General features: G+C 44.1%; 1 protein-coding gene across 2 annotated transcripts in view; it reads right to left on the bottom strand.

Moving 5' to 3' along the window:
- Positions 1–17974, bottom strand: part of LRIG1 (leucine rich repeats and immunoglobulin like domains 1) — a 127073-nt gene extending 109099 nt beyond the window's left edge. The window contains exon 1 of one of the 2 annotated variants that reach the window (XM_033210377.1): positions 17145–17974. In XM_033210377.1, coding sequence (XP_033066268.1) covers positions 17145–17362 — 218 coding nt within the window. In that variant the 5' untranslated portion in view covers positions 17363–17974. The remainder of the gene's footprint in view (positions 1–17144) is intronic. The other variant, XM_033210378.1, reaches the window with a different exon arrangement.
- Between the last annotated feature and the right edge of the window lie 1968 nt (positions 17975–19942).

The following is a 19942-nucleotide window of genomic DNA, read 5'->3' on the forward strand; positions in this document are numbered from 1 at the left end:
AAATGTGGCAGGTAAACAGCCTGTCATCTTTTCAACTTTGGTTCTATTTGTTTCTTCTTCCTTTCCATTCTTCTAAGTTTCTCAACACTTAAGAGACTTTGGTAGAGGGTGGTGAGGGGTATAGGAAGCTACCAAACCAGCAAGGTATATTCAGGAAATACACAGATGAAGCCTGGGAGGTCTAAATTCTTCTATCTGGCAGAGGTATTTCCATAGGACGTATACGACTCTATAAAATGAATGCCACTATCTATATCTACACTGATACCTGTCATGAGCATTTAATGTGTCACAGGCTTCATGCTAGATTCTGGGAATACAACAGTGGATTGGAAACAAAGCCAGTCCCTGCATTCAGGGAGCTTATAGACTAATGGGGGTGTCAGAAACGAATCTAACAGTCACACAAAACTTCTGTACATAGCACTGCAAAATCCTCACGATGGGAATCTAACTTAAAGGGAACGTCAGCCATGGTTTCTATGGGGAGAAACGTTTGGTTTCTATGGGGAGAAACGTTTAAGACAAATGAATAGAAATCTGCAAGGCAAAGAGGGAAGAACCGTTCTCCAGGCAGAGGAAATGATGGTTGAGGGACATGGGACATGGTGGTATTTAAAAAGTCTAAAAAAAAAAAGCCCCACCTGGTGGCCGGGGCAGGTGGAGCCAGGTAAGAAGTGCGATGAAAGGCAGGTGGACAGTAACAGCTTTAAACAGCGGGATTCACGTTCTCCAATTTGTGACTCTGCAAAGACCTCTACAGCTGGGGGCAAGGGGTTGCAAACAGATGTGAGTAAAAAGGGGTTCTCTCCTCCTGCTAAAGTCTGCATAACAAAGTGAAATAGTAATGACAGAAAAAGTTTAACATAAAATTTATCCTACAGGCCAGGCGTGGTGGCTCACACCTATAATCCCAGCATTTTGGGAGGTCGAGGCCGGCAATTGCTTGAGCCCAGGTTCGAGACCAGCCTAGGCAACATGATGAAACCCTGTCCCTACCCACGAAAAATACAAAACTTAGCCAGGCATGGTGATGCACACCTGTAGCCTCAGCTACTCAGGAGACTGAGGTGGGAAAATTGCTTGAACCTGTGAGACAAAGGTTGCAGTGAGTTGAGATAGCACCACTGTACTCCAGCCTGAGTGACAGATTGAGACACTGTCTTAAAAAAAAAAAAAAAGGAAAAATTATCATATGAAATAACTGATAAATTCCACTTTTCTCCTTCCATCTTGCTGCTACATTCCTTCTCTTTTGAACAAACGGTGGGGGCAGTGGGTCACTGGTAGCCACAGCACTCTCCCAGGACTACGTACATCTTACAGCACCACAAATCGAAGGCATGCCAAAGATTTCAGGCGGTGCATAAACTCCATCAGCAGGCTAAACTGTTTATATGTTCTTGAGTTAAAAATACACCACTCGGGTCTGCGTTAACACTAGGGCCTTATCACCAAGGCTCTCTGTGAGCTGGTTACACAAGGCTGGACCATGACTCGCCCATCTTTTAGATGTGTCTCAATCTGCAAATTATCTAACGATACATCAGTAAGATGATAATAAAGCCAACAAATATACATGCATTTGAGAAAAACACTTTCCAAACCCAAGGATACTTTACTGTTTATAAATAGTTTACTTTTTTTGATCCCCAAGCATATAATATTCACAGTTGCTCCAGAAACCAAAGCAACATGGAACAGGAACACAAACCACAACCTAACAGAAACAATAAACAACAGATGGCAAAACATATGTGCATGTTACCATCCCCTTTACCAAAGAGGCAAACCAAAAATGGATCTGACACACACGCCTACCAACAAAGAAACACACTCTTCCAGATCCCATTCAAGACACTACGTATGGAGCACCAGCTGTACAGCCAGAACTACACGAAGTGCTTCAAGTCACCAAAGACCAATCGTTGGCATCCAGAAATTCAGAGACGTCAAAGGGAGGCAAGAAAGAAGGCAGTCCTAGTCCTACCATATTTTCTTCTAAATATGTACATGCAGGTCTGAATTCTACCTCTGGCAACTGCTAGATGCTAAGCAAGTCATTCAACTACTCTCGGCCTCATGTATACAACAGAGACAATATTTTTCATCGAGTTAAGATGGTGGTGATTAGTTAACACAGATATATCCTGCTGCAGAAATGTACACTGCTATTATTGTGATAGTTATAATAATAATGTTATAGCTAACCTTCCTCAAGCTTCTGTTTGTGTGGTAGGCCCTGTGTTAAATAATTTCTTTTTTTTCCCTCATAACAAGCTCAGGGAAGTCGGCACTGCAATTACTCCCATTTTACAGAAAAGGAAACTGAAGTGGAGTAAATTGCCAAGGTCACCCAGGCAGCCAGGCCCCAGAGCTGCCTCTTAACCACCACGCCTCATGAACAGCATGGCTGCTGCATCCCCACAATCATGGCCCCTCATAACTAGATGCCTGGAATGCAGGACTCTGAGAAGACAAGGACACAATATCATCTTCCCCTGAAGACCCTGAAATACTGCACTGCCCTGGGCTTTTCACTGGTGAGCAAGGCACCTGAACTTACTAAATGAGCTCAAGACAAATGCTTAAATAAATTCTGATTCTCATGTCACAGCTGACTCAACTAATGATCCTGAATAGCTGATGTTTATGACTTTTTAAAAATGTCTCAAAACAAAGGAAAAGGGTCCCAGTAAGTGTGGCTATCATATTGTTTTCCATGTATGGACATGTCTATTTTAGGTATCACAGACTCATGTCCAATCACTCTGCCAATTTCATCTCAATGCTAATATTTTAAACTCTGACTAGAATTTTCCAACTACACTGTAACTTTAAGCTTTTGTGTTTCTTCTACGTTTAAAAAGAATGCCATTTCCCAATATATAACTCCCAGATGTAGAATTCACAGATGATTCATCTCACAGAACAAGTGTTCTGAGACATCAGCTCCAAATAGAGGAAAAACTTGGAATTCCCTTCACCCTCAAAGTAAGAACTCGCCTAGATCTGCTTTGCTCAACAAAGTTTGTTTTCAATTATATTTCCAAATTCTTCTAACAATAACTCCACGGCGTCTGGCACCAACACATCTGATTCTTTGAAGTGGTTCTCAAGCAGAAAGTAAAAAATAAGGAGAAATGGGAAAGGAAGAGAGGACTACCCATAATTTTTGTTTTAGGTCAAATATTCTCTCCAAAAATTCTGACATATAAAATCAAACAAACCACAAGCTATGACTTCTCATTGAGAGGCCACACTGCAAGAAGCAACAGCAATTCAAGAAAGCCTCTGCATTTAGCCGCTGGCTCCAGAGGGGAAAACAGACCCTTAGTACAAAGAAAATGGCCTTTTACTCCTTATATTTAAATTCCAAAAACACTCCTATGAAGTCCTCCACACAGGCTAATCAGGAACAATTACACTTCAGGGGTAAACCTCAGAACCCCTTAGAGAAACAATGAAACTGGGGGATCCGTTCTGCCCTGAAAGAATGTACCAAGCTCCAAGACAAAGTGGTAAGGCAATAAACAAATAATTATCAAGGGATTCCTAGGTACATGAAATTGAATGATCCCTGATGCTTTCAACTCTAAGTGGAGAGAAACACACACACACACACACACACACACACAGAGGGATGTGTGAAAAGTTACCTAATCAGATAGACTCAGAGATTCCTCCGGGAGAGGACAAGATGTAAACAATAAATTCACCAGAACGAGACCAAGTGAGTAACAGGGAGAGTGTGTGACACTGACCCACCGGGCTCGAGGAAGGGTGGGAAGATAGATCATTTGGCCTGTTTTAAGCTCAGAAAGCACAATGGAAAAAGGTCATCTTTGGGTCTTAAAGGGAGAATTTTTTTTGTAAAGTCTAGTTTTTTGGACAGTCTATTCCTAAAGTGGTCCCTAAATTGTTGTTAAACTTCTGTCAAGAATTTCCAAACCACTAATTGTTCCTCTAACTTCATTGCATTTTAGCTGTATCCCCAAACAAAACTCCAAATTCCAAGAATTTGTTCCGAAAAAAATAAAAATAAAAATAATTTTTAATCTGGAAGTTTCATTTTATGAAGATTTATGGCCGAGCGCGGTGGCTCAGGCCGGGTGTGGTGGCTCAAGCCTGTAATCCCAGCACTTTGGGAGGCCGAGAAGGGCAGATCACGAGGTCAGGAGATTGAGACCATCCTGGCTAACACGGTGAAACCCCGTCTCTACTAAAAAAAAAAAAAAAAATACAAAAAACTATCCGGGCGAGGTGGCGGGCGCTTGTAGTCCCAGCTACTCGGGAGGCTAAGGCAGAAGAATGGTGTGAATCCAGGAGGCGGAGCTTGCAGTGAGCTGAGATCTGGCCACTGCACTCTAGCCTGGGCAACAGACCGAGACTCTGTCTCAAAAAAAAAAAAAAAAAAGAAAATTTACATGATAAAGAATGAGCGGAAGGAAGAGAAAAGCCCAAGAATTTCCACTGAAGGCACTAACAAATTCCACGTGGAGGAAAAGTGGACATCCAGAACAAAGAAAATAAAAGCTTCTAGATTCTCTGTAAATATTTTAAAGAGTCCAATTACTGTCATAATGGTCAAGATTTTCAAAAACTATGTGTAACTAAGAGGTAACCAATGCAAATTTAATATGAATTTGGCCAAAAACGGAGTCAGACTTCAAAATTAGAAAAAGAAGCCGCAGCCGGGTGTGGTGGCTCACGCCTGTAATCTTAGCACTTTGGGAGGCTGAGGTGGGTGGATCACTTGAGGTCAGTCATGAGTTCAAAACCAGCCTGGTCAACATGGTAAAACCCTGTCTCTACTAAAAATACAAACAAAAAAAAAATTAGCCTGGCTTGGTGGCAGGCGCCTGTAATCCCAGCTATTTGGGAGGCTGAGGCAAGAGAATCACTTGAGCCGGGAAGGCCAAGGTTGCAGTGAGCTGAGATCACACCACTGCACTCCAACCTGGGCGATAGAGTGAGACTCTGTCTCAAAAAAAAAAAAAAAAAAAGAAGCCACTAGGCTGTATACGTTAATTGGCTGAGCTTCCACCTTGAAAGGGATACACGAAAGATCTCCCTGGTAAAAGGGATGGCAAGCTGGCCCAGAAAGAACAGGCAGTGCAGTGAGTAGCTGCCCTTCCTGTGGCCATGACTATAGAATGTGACAGGCGGCCCATCCAGTCCTTAAGGCAGTTTCTCAGCATCACTTACAACTTTACTTATCGCAAGTATTCATTGAAGGACTGCCTGAGAAAGATGCTGCCTGCAGTGGCCCTGAGAAAATCCCTTTGGGAAAACATGCCTGTAATTTATTTTCCTGTTTTTCTTTTTAAATTTTTACGTAAGTTCTTAAAAAGCTAAATCAAAGATCTAAAGTGGATCTGCACCAACCTCCATAGTTTTCTTTGGGCCAGAGGGAAAAAGGAGGTAAAAATGAAGGAAAGCACCCCTTTCTTTGTTGAGTATTCACTCCTCCTCAATAACATCTAAAGGCTCACAAAAAAAGTCCCTCATTGAGACTCTGCATGCACACACCCTTTTTTCTCTTTGCTGCTTATGGTATCCATCTGAGAATTTCACTCAGAAGTAGCAAACATTGGCCCAGCATGGTAGCTCACATCTGTAATCCCATCACTTTGGGAGGCCAAGGCAGGATGATCGCTTGAGCCCAGGAGATCAAGACCAGTCTGGGCAACATAGCAAGACCCCATCTTTACAAAAAATAAAAACTAGCCAGGTATGGTCGGGTGCGGTGGCTCACGCCTGTAATCCCAGCACTTTGGGAGGCTGAAGCAGGCGGAGCACGAGGTCAGGAGATTGAGACCATCCTGGCTAACATGGTGAATCCCCATCTCTACTAAAAAAAAATACAAAAAATTAGCAAGGCGTGGTGTCGGGTGCCTGTAGTCCCAGCTACTTGGGAGGCTGAGGCAAGAGAATGGCGTGAACCCGGGAGACAGAGCTTGCAGTGAGCCGAGATTGTGCCACTGTACTCCAGCCTAGGCGACAGAGCAAAACTCCGTCTCAGAAAAAAAAAAAAAAAAAAAAACTTGCCAGGTGTGGTGGCAAGTGCCTGTAATCCTAGCTACTTGGTAGACTTAAGTGAGAGGATCGCCACTGCACTCCAACCTGGGTGACAGAATGGGACCCTGTGTGTATCTCTCTCTCTCTCACACACACATACACACACACACAGAACGTTTAAGTAAGTATCCTAGACACAGATCAATTTACTAATTCTTACCATCCAATGAAATGTAAGTTTACTCCCTTTTTGCTTCAATTAGAATAGAATCATGAACCTAAAAATGAGAGATCTTAGAAGTTATACATCCCTTTACAGACAGGAAATTAAGTGACTAGCCCAAGGTTATGCTGCCAATCAGTGGCAGAGCTAGGACAAAACCCCGTCTCCTGAGGCCCCGCCATGAGCTAGTTTCCCATTCTACCACATCCCCACTTTTATGACTTTAAGAAAATTAATTTTTTCCTCTCAGGTAAATCATTTTTATGCCTCTTTGGTCAAGCACCCCTTTAAGAAACTCCGTGAAAACGTGGTCTCCTTTCTGTCCAGAAAGACGTTCTGAGCACCAAGACTTCTCATAAAGTTCCCCCCAAGTAAATAATACGGTCAGCAATCTTTAAGATAGTAAGGAACTGAGTATAATTTACTCATTTCTAAGTATTGTTTCAAATGCCCTTGTGAAAAAATCCAAAAATCTCCATAGAAGACTCTGATTTTTCTAATGGGTAAAGCACAGCCCTGGATAAGGCCAAACCACCCAAAGCGAAGAGTCCTACACAGACTCCAAATCTGAGAAAACAATCAGAGGAATTTGGGATAAGGCAGACCTTAATAATTACAGGGCATGTCAGCTTGTTTTCTGGATCTCCCCTCCTCCAAGATGGAAGGAAACCCTGGTCCTTTCCAGGGGCAGTCTCTGCATCCATCACTTCATTGCATCAACAATCCACTTCCTGGAAGCAACGAGCTCTTCTGACTGTTTATAAGTTTTGCAAGCACTGTGAGCTTGTGTGCCAGAAACTCACACCAGCCCAGGTGGAGGGAGGAAACCACAGACACACAGAAAAATTCTTCTTAATTAAAAATAAAACGAAAACTAAGGCGGAGGCATGATGCTGGGTCAAGGTACCAATACACTGCTAAAACCAGATGAAAGAATGGTGTTCTCCCAATCTGCAAAACAGCACTAAATTTCATCATCTCTCTCAGTACTAAGCTTTTCTGCCCCATAATTTAAAAACATGCACTGGAGTGTGCTTCCACTTTTCTAAACAGAGAACCCACTGTAAATGGTGTCTAATCGGATATCATATAAATTTAATTAAGCTTCATAGATCCACCAGTTTAACCTGACCATGTTGGACAGCTTTTAAAGCCACTGAACACTCCATAATCTACCTGGAATTTGATTTTCACAGATAGAAGATGGAAGTCACTCCAAAAACTAGGATAAAGTGAATGGAATTTGGAGGACTAGTAATTCCCATTCAGATTCCTAAATGAAGCTGCAGCTAGTACAAAATCCATTCTAAAGGAGCCCCCTCACCAACAAAGTACCAGACTGAGGAGAAATTAAACTATGGACTTTTATAAAATAAAACAAACCTTTCAGCAGCTATTTGGAGAAAGCATTTTCAAATCTGTGTGAAGTTTAAATCAAGCACAGAGGGTTCCAGGAACCTAGTTCTTTGCTTTTTGAGGATTTTCTTACAGGCTGCCTCTAAGTCTATTTAAAGCAGCCTCAAGTAGCCACAGCTGGAGGGTCAGGCCTTACGAAGTAAACAATAGTTAACTCAATTCAGACTCATGACTTAACTACAACCAATGGCTAATTATTCCTCTACTAAACAACAGTATCTGAGACATCACTTTTTAAATGATCTAGTCCATTTCTAATTATGTTTGTTCACTAATGGATTTTAATCAACAATTAATAGCCTGGTAGAAACCTCCCAAGTAAGAGCTATGTGGAGAAAGTGGAAGGTTAATCAGAATTGCACATTCTGGCAAACGACTAGCACAAAAGAGCTTGCTAAACACCTCCTACAAAAGAAAAAAAAAATCTGTATTCTGAGAACATATAAACTAGGGTGCACATAGTATGTGCCCAATAAACATTCTGTAAATATATAGCTTACCAAAACGCCCTTTGGAAAAACACAGTTAAAATGAATGTCAATTTTTTCAAAACTTCCAATTTCTGAAAACCACCCTACAGTAAATAGTATGGTATATAAATTACACCTCAATAAAGCTGTTAATTTAAAAAAAAAAAAAACTACACATTTGCAGATAAAATGATACGCCTTTTTTTCCTTTCTTTTTTTCTTTTTATTATTATACTTTAAGTTCTAGGGTACATGTGCATAACGTGCAGGTTTGTTACATATGTATACTTGTGCCATGTTGGTGTGCTGCACCCATCAAATCGTCAGCACCCATCAAATCGTCAGCACCCATCAACTCGTCATTTACATCAGGTATAACTCCCAATGCCATCCCTCCCCCTTCCCCCCTCCCCATAATAGGCCTCGGTGTGTGATGTTCCCCTTTCTGAGTCCAAGTGATCTCATTGTTCAGTTCCCACCTATGAGTGAGAACATGCGGTGTTTGGTTTTCTGTTCTTGCGATAGTTTGCTGAGAATGGTGGTTTCCAGCTGCATCCATGTCCCTACAAAGGACACAAACTCATCCTTTTTTAAGGCTGCATAGTATTCCATGGTGTATATGAATGATATGCCTTTATTTCCAAAAAATAAATAACATGGAAGGGCAGAAGCATATTGGGGAATAGATTAAATAAGACAGTTGATGATTGTTGAAGGTGAGTGACAGGTACCTAGAGTTCATTACATTATTCGGTCCACTTGTGTAATATTTATGTTTCTCCATAATTATAAGAAAAAACACTCCATAGCAACAGAAGTGAGTTAGTTTATTTAAACTACCTGGCTGTGTATCAAATGTTCCCTTAATTCAAAATTTTTTCTAAAAACTATGTATTTAAGATCATCTCACAAGAAAAAGAAGCTGTATCTGCAACAGCCTGCTTCCTAATCAGTTGCTAAGTTTTCACTAAGCAGAGCCCAGCCTGTTCATTTTTTGTTATCCAGCCCAAAGTGCTAATGCTTGAGAGACAAATGCTTTCAAACAAAAGAGCACTGGAACTACAAGATTTGAAACAACAGCAAGATTATCTATCCCCCAATTCAGAAGTGTTAAATCCTTCTCATTGTATCTAACAGGTTATCATCAGGTAGGTAATTCGGAAGAAAAGAATTTCAGTGCAAGGTATGTTTTGACTAAGATAAGTAGTAAATTATTTGAATGGCAAATTATAAATTGGTGGAAGGAGCAAAACAGGGAGGGGGAAGCTGTTAAAGGCTGCATAAAGGAGTCTTAGAAAATAAAGTTGTGAGTTGTTGTTTTTTCTAATCAGCTAAAAAAAAAAAAAAGAAAACCCCTGCATTATGTTCATGTGTTTATCAAAGTCCAGCTAATCCTGCTTCTAAGAGAGACCTTCACTCATTTCCTTCATTTTCTTCCTAATGTGAGATCTTGAGAATGCAGATCATAAAAGATTAGAGATCCATGCACCATAAAAGTTCAAAAACTAATCAATGCAAAACACTTAAAAAGAGGCCATGCTTTCTTTAAATCCTCTAAACGTCACCTTTTGCCAAAACAAACTGAACAAGCAGTAATTAGAACCTGCATCCTGGTTCATAAGGCAACCAAAATGTATTAGGACTTGCAAAAATGAACAGATTGGTTGTTCGCACAATGGGCCTTACCGGTTATGCTAGATTAAATAGTAATAAAGACGCAAACAATCGTGGCCGTTCATGTGGGCAAGGCTGTGAATTATGGCCATTCACTGAGGAAGGAACTCAGGTACAGGTGCACAAGGAGTGATAGCAAACAGTAAACGGCTTTTCAGGTGGCATTCTTGCCAGATGCCTCAAATGACCCTGTGTTCCCCGCCTGTGTCCCCTACAAAGTTCCTATGCAATTCCAAACAGACCAAAACAAATGAAAAATGTTCTCTGCATACAACTCCACAATTGTCTCCTGTCCTCCCTCCTCCTCCTCCCTCAAGGTTTTCCAACGAGAAGTGGATACAGTGAGGATTCAGCCAGCCCTCTGCAACTTAACCCTGTTTGGAAGAGCACACCTGCATTTTTCCAAGCTATTGACTGAGAGGTGCTACTTGCATCTTGGTAGGGTTCAGTTTCAATGAAACCCTGGGAAATAATAGGATAAAATGATTAGTTTAAGGGCCTCTCACTTCCCTGCCGCCTTCCCATACCTGCCTCCCTTCCAAAAGGATAGTGCTAAACAGACATAACTATTTGTACAACTGGAATAGATTTATAAAATACCTCAATAATTTTTGCTAATTATATAATCTGTTGCAACTGTTCACAGCTTCCTGCCTGTTTGGCTAAGATTTCCAAGGGTACGTGAAGTTCACTTGTGGCACTTCATACATATCACCAGAAACCCATGGGAGAAGGCTGCTTCATATGTATCACCAAAACTCACAGGAGAAGGCTGCCTTCTTCCCACCCCAAAAGACTTCTTCATAGCACAAAGGTAAACATTTTCCAGGAAAGCCTTTGTCACCAGCAATCTGGCTTGGAAGCTGAGTGTGGCAGCCTGAGCCTTGTAGTTTCAGTTACTCATGCAACTGAGATGGGAGGACTGCTTGAGCCCACGAGGCTGAGGCTGCAGTGAGTCTTAATTGCACCACTGCACTCCAGCCTGGGCAACAGAGTGAGGCCCCATCGAAAGAAGAAAGGAAGAAAGAGAGAGGAAGAAAGAGAAAGAAAGAAAGAGAAAGAGGAAGAGGAAGGAAGGAAGGAAGGGAGGGAGGGAGGGGAAAAAAAGGAAAGAAATGGAGAAAGAGAAAAAGGAAAGAAAGAGAAAGAAAGAAAAGAAAAAAGGAAAAGGAAAAGGAAAAGGAAGGAAGGAAGGAAGGAAGGAATGAATCTGGCTTGGAGAGACTGGCTATGAGACAGGATAATAAATTGGAGCTACTGAGGCCTTTAACCTTCAAATTGGGCTCCAGCATCATCATAAAGTTGATGGATCCCTGTTGAGGAACCTAGCTAAATACAGGCATTATCTAACTTTGTCCTCACAACTTCTATAAGATAGAGTATTTTTCTGTCTTTTTAGACATGAAGAGGTTTGCCCAAAGTCACACATGTAGCTGTAGACCGGAGGTGCCAGGGATGGACCACAGAATTAACTTTCAACCTCTTTACCACTCTTCAATGAAGAGTGTGAGCTGGATGTGACCACTAGGGGCAAGGGTCCCTACATATTTAACATAGTAAAGGTGAGGAAAGCTTTATCCTCACCCATTCTCTCCCCCAATCAATGACCCAAATGGAGACCAGGGGACAGCTGGGTACCAAATGCCCACTTAGAAGATATAAAGAACTAAAAGCAGGAAATGAAAAGTATAAAACCCAGTGAAATGGAGAAACAGCTTAAAAAACTGAATGACTTCTATGAACAGACTGAAGTTATAACTTGTGTTTCAAAAGACTATGCATAAAGTGGTTGGGTAAAAACCACTGATAACAAATACAAAATATATAAGAGTACAGGAATATTTAAAGCAAAAAGCCTATTTGTATAAGAAAAGTTCACAAACATACCCACCACCCCCTACAAAAAAAAGACACAAATTGCCAACCTTCAATTAGAAATCAGACCATCAATAAACTGCAAATTTTTTCTGCAATCTTTATTGATCTATTCATTCTGTTTAATAACAACGGTCATGTATCAAGTACTTCAGCAAAAAACTTCTCAGTCCTAGTCACAATTGGACAATTAATTGGTCAGTCAGGACTGCTCTTCTAAACTGTGCAGCTATATTAAATTATCTGAGCAAAACATAAATGCAGGTCCCAGAGGTAAACTACTATAAAAATTTTAACCGCTGGTCTTCGAAGTCCTCTATTTCTTTGCAGAGGAGATAAGATCTGAGTTTCTTACCAATTTACACATTTTAACTTGAAACAAAAGCAGAAGATGACCACATAATTGACATACAAAAACTGAAGTCATGAGGTGCACAGAATGAACCCCAGTGGCTCAGTGTCCTGCTTAAGTCATAAAAAATAACAGTAACGGTCCCTAAATTTCCCACAGGCTGGTAAACTTTGGAGTTTTTTAGATATTTGCACTTCCCTGCCTGGGAATTTTTCCCCCACCCCTCCTCCCTCCTGTCTCAAGACAATGCCTTCAGCCTTTGAAACTGCATCCATTGTAAACAGCTCTGAATATTAACATGGCCCAGAGTCCCATTCGCTTTTAAAAGACCCCCAGGGTTTCAAATTGCAGTCACTGAGGAGGGGGAAAGTCCCCAGTGAGTAAATGTCACATAGCTCATTCAAAAGGAATTGAAAGTTAGGCTTGCTCGTGAAACTTAAAGTCCTTCTACCTATGGGGTAGGTCAGAGGAATCCCTTTTATGTTTTAAACAAACGAGGAAAAGAAGAAAAAAAAGACTCTGGTACAACCAACATTCTTTACTGCTTATAACAACTTTCAATTCAATGAATCCCTCTTCTACATTTCCCTCTCCTGTGGATGCCACTTTTTAAATAACCATAGGCTATTTTAAACAACCTCCACCCAGCTTTCCTATCTAACAGACCTTCAGGGCTTTAGCAGGTGCACAGCACTGGGCCAGGTGCATTGTTAAGTCACACAAAACCCCAGTGCTCTCTCCCGCATTCCTGTCCACCCTGAAAGAGAGGATGCTGAAAAGACTTTGCACCAAGGAGACACCCCTGCAGAAGCGGGAGAGGCCCTTTCATTGTGATCATGGTGTCTGAGGGAGAGAAAGGTCAGCCAGAGGCCGTCCCAATGGACTCAGGGAAGCTTCAGGGAGAACCCAGGCAAAGTAATTAACACTGGAGGGAGGGAAGCTTTCAGCTCGGTGCAGAGCTGGGGAGATGGGACATGAGGACATCGACTAGCAACCAGTTCTCATCACACTACACTTAACGTTTCTTCATCTTTCTGAAGATGGTTCCAAGAATTACAGGTGATACGTCCAAAAGTCCAAAGTTTGTAAAATCTAGTAACCAAATATAATTATGCAAAAAGACAACACACTACTTTTTAAAACAGTCCCTTGAAAAGCGGAGCAGGAACAGTTCTGACATGTCCTAAAGGCAAGAGGGACATTGTGTGCCAATACAGAGTTAATTTACACTGGGTGCTGGGGATCTCTGGACACTTCCTACTTTAGCAGTACTCAAAAAGTAGGTATTATGGCCACAATTTCATATCAGCAAGACTTAAACAGTGTGCCTTTTTCTCACGACAACCAGTATTATTTGCCAGAAACCTCACCTTACTCAAAAAAAGTTGTCAGACAGCTAGCAACAGACAAGTTCTCCCCCCTCAAGAGGGAAGACAGTTGCAAGAGAAAAGGACTCTGAGCTCAAGCTAGAGCTCCCTGAAACTCCAAGAGCACTTGCACCTTTCAGACTGTATTCTTGGCAATTAACCTGTATTTAAAATGCTCCCTATTCCAAACAACTCTTTCCCTGTCCCACAAATCGGAAGATGTTCAAAGTCTGTTGAGTTTAAGTGATATGGAGAAGAAAATATTTCAGGACCATCCATACAACAATCAACTTAAAAAAAACATGAATCTCAGTTTAGGTTCTGCAACAATTTGGTGATCTGCACTTTAAATTTAATTTGCATAAACAGGATGGGCAGTATTTTCCAAACCCTTAATTCACAACACCCTGCACACCTGGGCCTTCTAGCACAGCTGTAAAATTTGAAAGACAAAGGCCCTTTTTGCTTCACAAGTACAATGGCAACCACAGTTGGTGTTTATTGTCTAATGTAATCATAAGCACCACTTCTTTGCCAAAACTGGTATTGCAAACACATAGTACAAAGAGATCCAAATCAATAAACTCATCTTAATGTGGCTTAGGACAACCACACTTGGTATACACTTTTGTGAATATCCTTGCATTTGAATGCTCTGTCATCTTTGCTCCACACTGAGAACAAAAATCAGGGTTTGTTCTTCCTCTGGGGCCTGCCGGCCTTCCTAATCCCAATCCCAATGGGCTACCATTCAGCTCTTAGAACACTGAAACTAGCAACATTTTGTGATTAAACACTGCTCAAATGTATGGCACAGGTAAGAGTCTAGGATAAACTGTGTTTAATACTTTTTAAATAGCTCCTGAAGCCATGCTCTCAAAAATAATTTCAAAGAAAGCAAGTATCTGAGTTCTAAGAAGTTCAACTTCTTCTCAGGTTCTGGGAAGTTGGAATAAGGCTTGGCAGTGGCTTCGTGCTATTTATGAATGTGCTAGTTGGACCATGCCAATCTCACCTACGTAATGGGCTGGGAGACTCAAATTATGGCTTGACTACTACAACTATAAGCTATTGTGCTGAATAAGTTATCCTCAGGCCCCAGAAATTCACCGATTATCAGCTCCATTCTGTTTCTTCTATTCACACTGCATTGACATCCACTATTTAAAGTTTTCCTTTTCTTATACTAGGCCTAGAAGCAACTTCCACATTAGATGCACTGTTTACAAAAGAAAAAAAAAGAAGTCCCATAAAGCCACAGGTCCCCTGCTATCTCAAACCCACAGCCTGAAGTTGTTTGAATTAGCTGCAGTAAATCTAGTTCATGGGTTTATAAACTAGCTCAAAGCATTTTCTAGACACTGTGGGCTTAGAGCGTGTCAACTTGGTGAAACTATAAGATATTTCATTATATCATATACAGACACTTTCTCCCCTAAAGTCTTGCTGAATCTCAGCCAGGAATATAAACCGTATAAATACTCTTATGGAAATTCCAGAATAAGACTCATGGAGACTAATGATTTAAATTCAGAAGTCTGAAGTCTAGAAAAAAAGAACACATTTGCTTGATTTGCCCTTAATCAGAAATAAGATAATTTCACAACTATTTTTCAAAGGATAGCCATTTTGTACTGCCCACTGTGTTGCTACATACTAACCAGAAATCACGCTGCTCGTATCTTAAAATCGAATCAGTCAACACCATAATCAGTATATTAAAGTCTACCGATGCTTAAAATACCCACTTTGGTATTTATCAATCATCAAATGTGTGAGTAAAAGAGAAGAACTTCAATTTTGAAGGTATTTATGCCATGTGAAATGTCACTCCTAGGCAACAGAAAGCCTAAAGAAATAACCAGTATGTTTGCTCCAAAAATTAAAGGGCAAGGCAAAGTGGATCTTGTGACCATAGGAAAGTGCAAATAAGAGGACACTCTGTCCTCTCTGGGAAGTTACTGCTGTGGAACTAAATGCCTTCCCCACAATGCCACTGACACATGGCATTGGGAGTCACTCTTCCAACAGGTGAACACTTAAGAAGTTAATCTGATTCTGCCCACATGATTCAATTTAAAAAAAACCTACCATATATAAGGGAAAAATCACAATACCCCAGACTAAATAAGATACTACCTAAGGACAATACTGGGCTCTATCTCCCAATACTTAACACAGCTCTGCCTCCACCCTACGATCACTGATTTTCACTAACTCAGTAAATTCCATAGAAGTAGTAGATATTGAAAATCTAACTGTAACTAAAGGGTCCTGGTCATCTTCAGAACTCTGTAGTACTTGTTGATGGAGCAGTGTCTGGGGCCAAGTTAAAGATTCGTGCCCCATTTTGAGAGGTACAGGATCTTTACATTTAAAAGGAATTAACTTTTCTTCCCTTCAGAACGCCTTCAGAACCCAGTCCACATTTTCTTCAATCAAGCCACATTTAGTAGGAATTAACTTTTTTTCCCTTCAGAACCCAGGCCACATTTTCTTCAATCAAGCCACAGGTGCTGGTTACAACTTGTGACACCAGTTTTCTCCTTTTAAAACAGCCATAGTCATGCCTGAGGTTACTACTGTGCCTTTCCTATGTTCTAGGAAAAATGTCCAATTATTCAACTGAAATGCGGACTATTTAAGCTAGGCCTTTTCTGGAAAGGTACTAATAGTTCTACAGAGATGCTAATTACCGATAACTGAACAGGATTTGACTCATGGACCAGATTTTTTTTAGAAGTAAAAGAGGGCTATTCTATTCTACCATGTTTACAGAAGTCTAATGCCTTTTTTTCCTGCCAAATCTCCTGTAAGAACTGTCCCACTAAGTCCTAAATATGCCCACATCCTGACAGCACAGAAAAGAGCCTCTTTCGGGTGAAACAAATTGCTTAAATCAGCCAAGACCCCGGCACCCTCTCCTGAAGCAGCATTACTCCAAAACTCATTTGCACCATTTATGGAGGAGAGACTCATGAGGGTGGGCCCCACCCCACTGGATCAGCAAGCCCAGTGGGGCCCCAGGGAACACACAGGAAGGGTCTGGAACAGAGTTTCTTATGCCAACCAGGCGGAAAAGGACAAACTCCCAGCACTCACAGGTCGCCAGGAACTGTCAAAGCCCTCTAAATCAGGGGTCCTCGGGGGAAGACTGCCTTCTGCCCCGCAGAAAGGCAAGTCAGGCCACCACGGTCTTTGGGGATCAGGAGACGGCTACACACACTATCAACTAATAAATAATGTAAACGAAAGACTGGAGCCAAGAGTCACCTTCATTCATTACCCACTGGAAAACCAAGGAGCTCAGACACCAAAGAGTTGGATTACAGCAGAGGAAAAGGAAACGCACCCACAGACCCCCACGCAGACTTCTTCACACTCTGCTCCAAACGTTTCCCACCCACTCACCCGCAAACATACTCAGCTCCAGATTCCCACTCGCTAACTCCCAGACGGCCCGCACGACGCGCGCTGGCTAACCCCCAAACCTCTACGACCCACGCTCGCTCGTCTCCAGACCTCATCAGGCATGTTCTTCTCCTCCAGGCTCTCTCGCACGCCTACTCCCCCGGACCTCCACGCAGGGTCTCCCCTCCGCCAACCCAAGCTGACAGTCTTCCAGCACGCAAAACTCCATACACACAACCCAGTCCACACCCCCTCCCTGAGTACGAACCCCCGCCGCCCCGTCCCCAAGTGACAGAGCCCCGTGGTGCAAGGAGGGCAGAAAGGGCGGCACTCACAGGCTCCGAGTCCAGGAGGGCAGGTCCCCGGGCAGCGCCGCCAGCCCGCGCCCACCGCAGTCCACCGAGTCCCCAGCGCAAGTGCAGGCGGCCGCGCAGGGAGCCCGTGGGCCGGCCGCGGCGGTCGCCGGCTCCAGCCGAATCAGCAGCAGCCAGGGAAGGAGAAGGCAAGGCGAGCGGCGCGGGGCCCCGAGCGCTCCCCGGACCGGCCGCGCCATCTTGTCTGGAGCGCGCTGCGAACTCCGGGCGCGGGGACTGTGAGGACCCGAACGGCCGCAGACGCGGGCGGGCCCGCGGGGCGCTCCGCTCGGCTCTAGACTCCGCGCCGGGGCATGGCCCCCGCCCCAAGTTCTCTCTGAGGCCGCGGCTCCGGCACTCAGCGGGCTCCCGATGCCCGGGCCGCTCCGCAGCACCCGGCAGGGGCCGCAAACCCCGCGCCCATCCGGGCCGGCCGGCCCGCCCGCGCTCGCTGCGAACTCTGCCGATTCGGGCAGGGCGTACCCAGGCTGCGCTCCTCGTCGCCTGGCGCACGCCAAGTGCCGCTACAGACACCGGCCGAGGGCAGTGCTGCCGCTGCGCCTGGAAGGCAGGCGTTCAGCCCCGCAGCCCGAGCTCGTTGCCGGCGGGCATCTTCCTCTCGGCTCAGGGCGCAAAGCCGTAGACCCCGGGCTGGACGGCGCGGCCGGCCCCGCGCTAGGAGGTCCCCGTGCGCCTCGCTCTCCGCGCGCCGCGGGCAAAGGGCGAGCGCGCGCGCAGTCTTCGGTTTCGCAGGGCTCCTCCGCGCAGCAAGAGTCCCGCCGACCTCGCGGCCGAACAATCAGCCGGTTGCTGCTAGCTTCCCCGCGGCCCAGCCCCGGCCAGTCCCCCAGGCCCCGCCCCCGGCCGCTCTCCCGCACACACCCCCTGGGCTCCGCTCCCCGCGGCCGCCTGCCGGCCCACGTTGGACGCTTTGCAACAGCGCCCCGCCACGCCTCCCTGCCTGCTGCTCATTGGCTGCCGGAGTCCACCGTGGCCAGCCTCGAGGGCCATTGGAGCGCTCTTCGTGATCCTGCCCCTCCCGCTTTGCCGGCTACCCCGCCCCCACACTCTTTTCCCACCCAAGGTGTGAAGGGCGGGAGACTGGGAGGAGAAAGGGAGGGATGGCCCCCGCCTCTTAAAGGAGACATGCAGGTTGTTGTTGGAGAACAGCGACGTGGGCTGGGGAAAGGAGGCGTGAAGATATGCCCCCTGCGTCTAGAGGAGGAAAGTTAAGAGGGTAACGCCCCCATTTTGGAGCTGTCTGGCCCCGAGGCTTTTTACGTCCTCCTCAGGCTGCAAGCAGGACTGCAGATTAGAAGCAAACCCTCGTCCATTTTCCAGGTGCTTTTCAAGAGCGAAGACACAGGTTTAAAACTTAACACATTTCTTCCTGACTGGGACATCCTTGGTTATTTCATGAGGCGTGGTCCCCTTCCTCCTCGAACAGCCTGGAGCATCCGCTCCTGACTTGCTCTTCACGTCTTAAATCCAGCAATATGTCCTTGATTACCAAAATGAATGTGTGCTGCAGAAACCTAGTCTCAAAGGTGCACCCTCGGCTGGGAGTGGTGGCTCACGCCTGTAATCACAGCAGTTTGGGAGGCAAGGCGGGCGGATCACCTGAGGTCAGGAATTCGAGACCAGCCTGGCCAACATAATAAAACCACGTCTGTACTAAAAAAGAAAAATACAAAAATTAGCCAGGTGTGGTGGTGCACGCCTGTAATCCCAGCTACGGGATGTTGAGACAGGAGAACCGCTTGAACCCCGGAGGCGGAGGCTGCAATATGCAGAAACTTGTCACTGAATTGTTACTGAATTCCAGCCTGGGTGACAGAGCGAAACTCTGTCTCCAAAAAAAAAAAAAGAAAAAAAAAAAAGGTGCACTCTCCTTCCCAGCCCCTAGTGAGTTGAAAGGTACTTCTAGAAAAGCTCCAGCATTTGATAAAGGGGTTGCTTTGTTGTTGTTGTTGTTGTTGTTGTTGTTGGGTTTTTGTTTTAATCAGTCTTTTTAAAATGATTTTCAAGAAGCCATAGTGTACTCGTAAGGGACGGGGTTAAAGGAGAAACAATAGTTACAAAGCTTCTAACTTTGGCTCTTAAAGATCAGACCATAGTAGTTGTGTGTTATGATAGTACATGGTAACGTTAAAGCAGACACACAGACATAGACACATTGAGAAAAAAGGAAAAAGATTACCACTGTAACATATAGCTGCCCTCTGGGCGTTTTGGTTTGCTGGTGTCTCATATCCCTTTCCAAGAGTATGCAAATTACTAACATAACTGCGCACATTGTCAGGAAGATTAAGCAGGTCAAGTCTGTTGAAAAACATTTGCTCCAGAACATTAAATCTGAGTTGTGTTTTATGGAAGTGGGGTGGGGTTGGAGGTAAAGAGAAGATGCTCCTTAGGGAAAAAAAGCAAAAAAAAAAAAAAAAAAGTAAAGGGTTTATTCCATTTTTTACACAATCTAAGAGGTTTGCTTTTTTTTTTTTTTTTTTTTTTTTGAGACGGAGTCTTGCTCTGCCGCCCAGGCTGGAGTGCAGTGGCCGGCTCTCAGCTCACTGCAAGCTCCGCCTCCCGGGTTCACGCCATTCTCCTGTCTCAGCCTCCCGAGTAGCTGGGACTACAGGCGCCCGCCTCGTCGCCCCAAGCCTGTAATCCCAGCACTTTGGGAGCCCGAGACGGGCGGATCACGAGGTCAGGAGATCGAGACCATCCTGGCTAATACGGTGAAACCCCGTCTCTACTAAAAAACACAAAAAACTAGAGGTTTG

This window comes from Trachypithecus francoisi, unplaced genomic scaffold (assembly GCF_009764315.1).
Source record: "Trachypithecus francoisi isolate TF-2019V2 unplaced genomic scaffold, Tfra_2.0 Lachesis_group0, whole genome shotgun sequence".
In the NCBI taxonomy this organism is placed as follows: Eukaryota; Metazoa; Chordata; class Mammalia; order Primates; family Cercopithecidae; genus Trachypithecus; species Trachypithecus francoisi.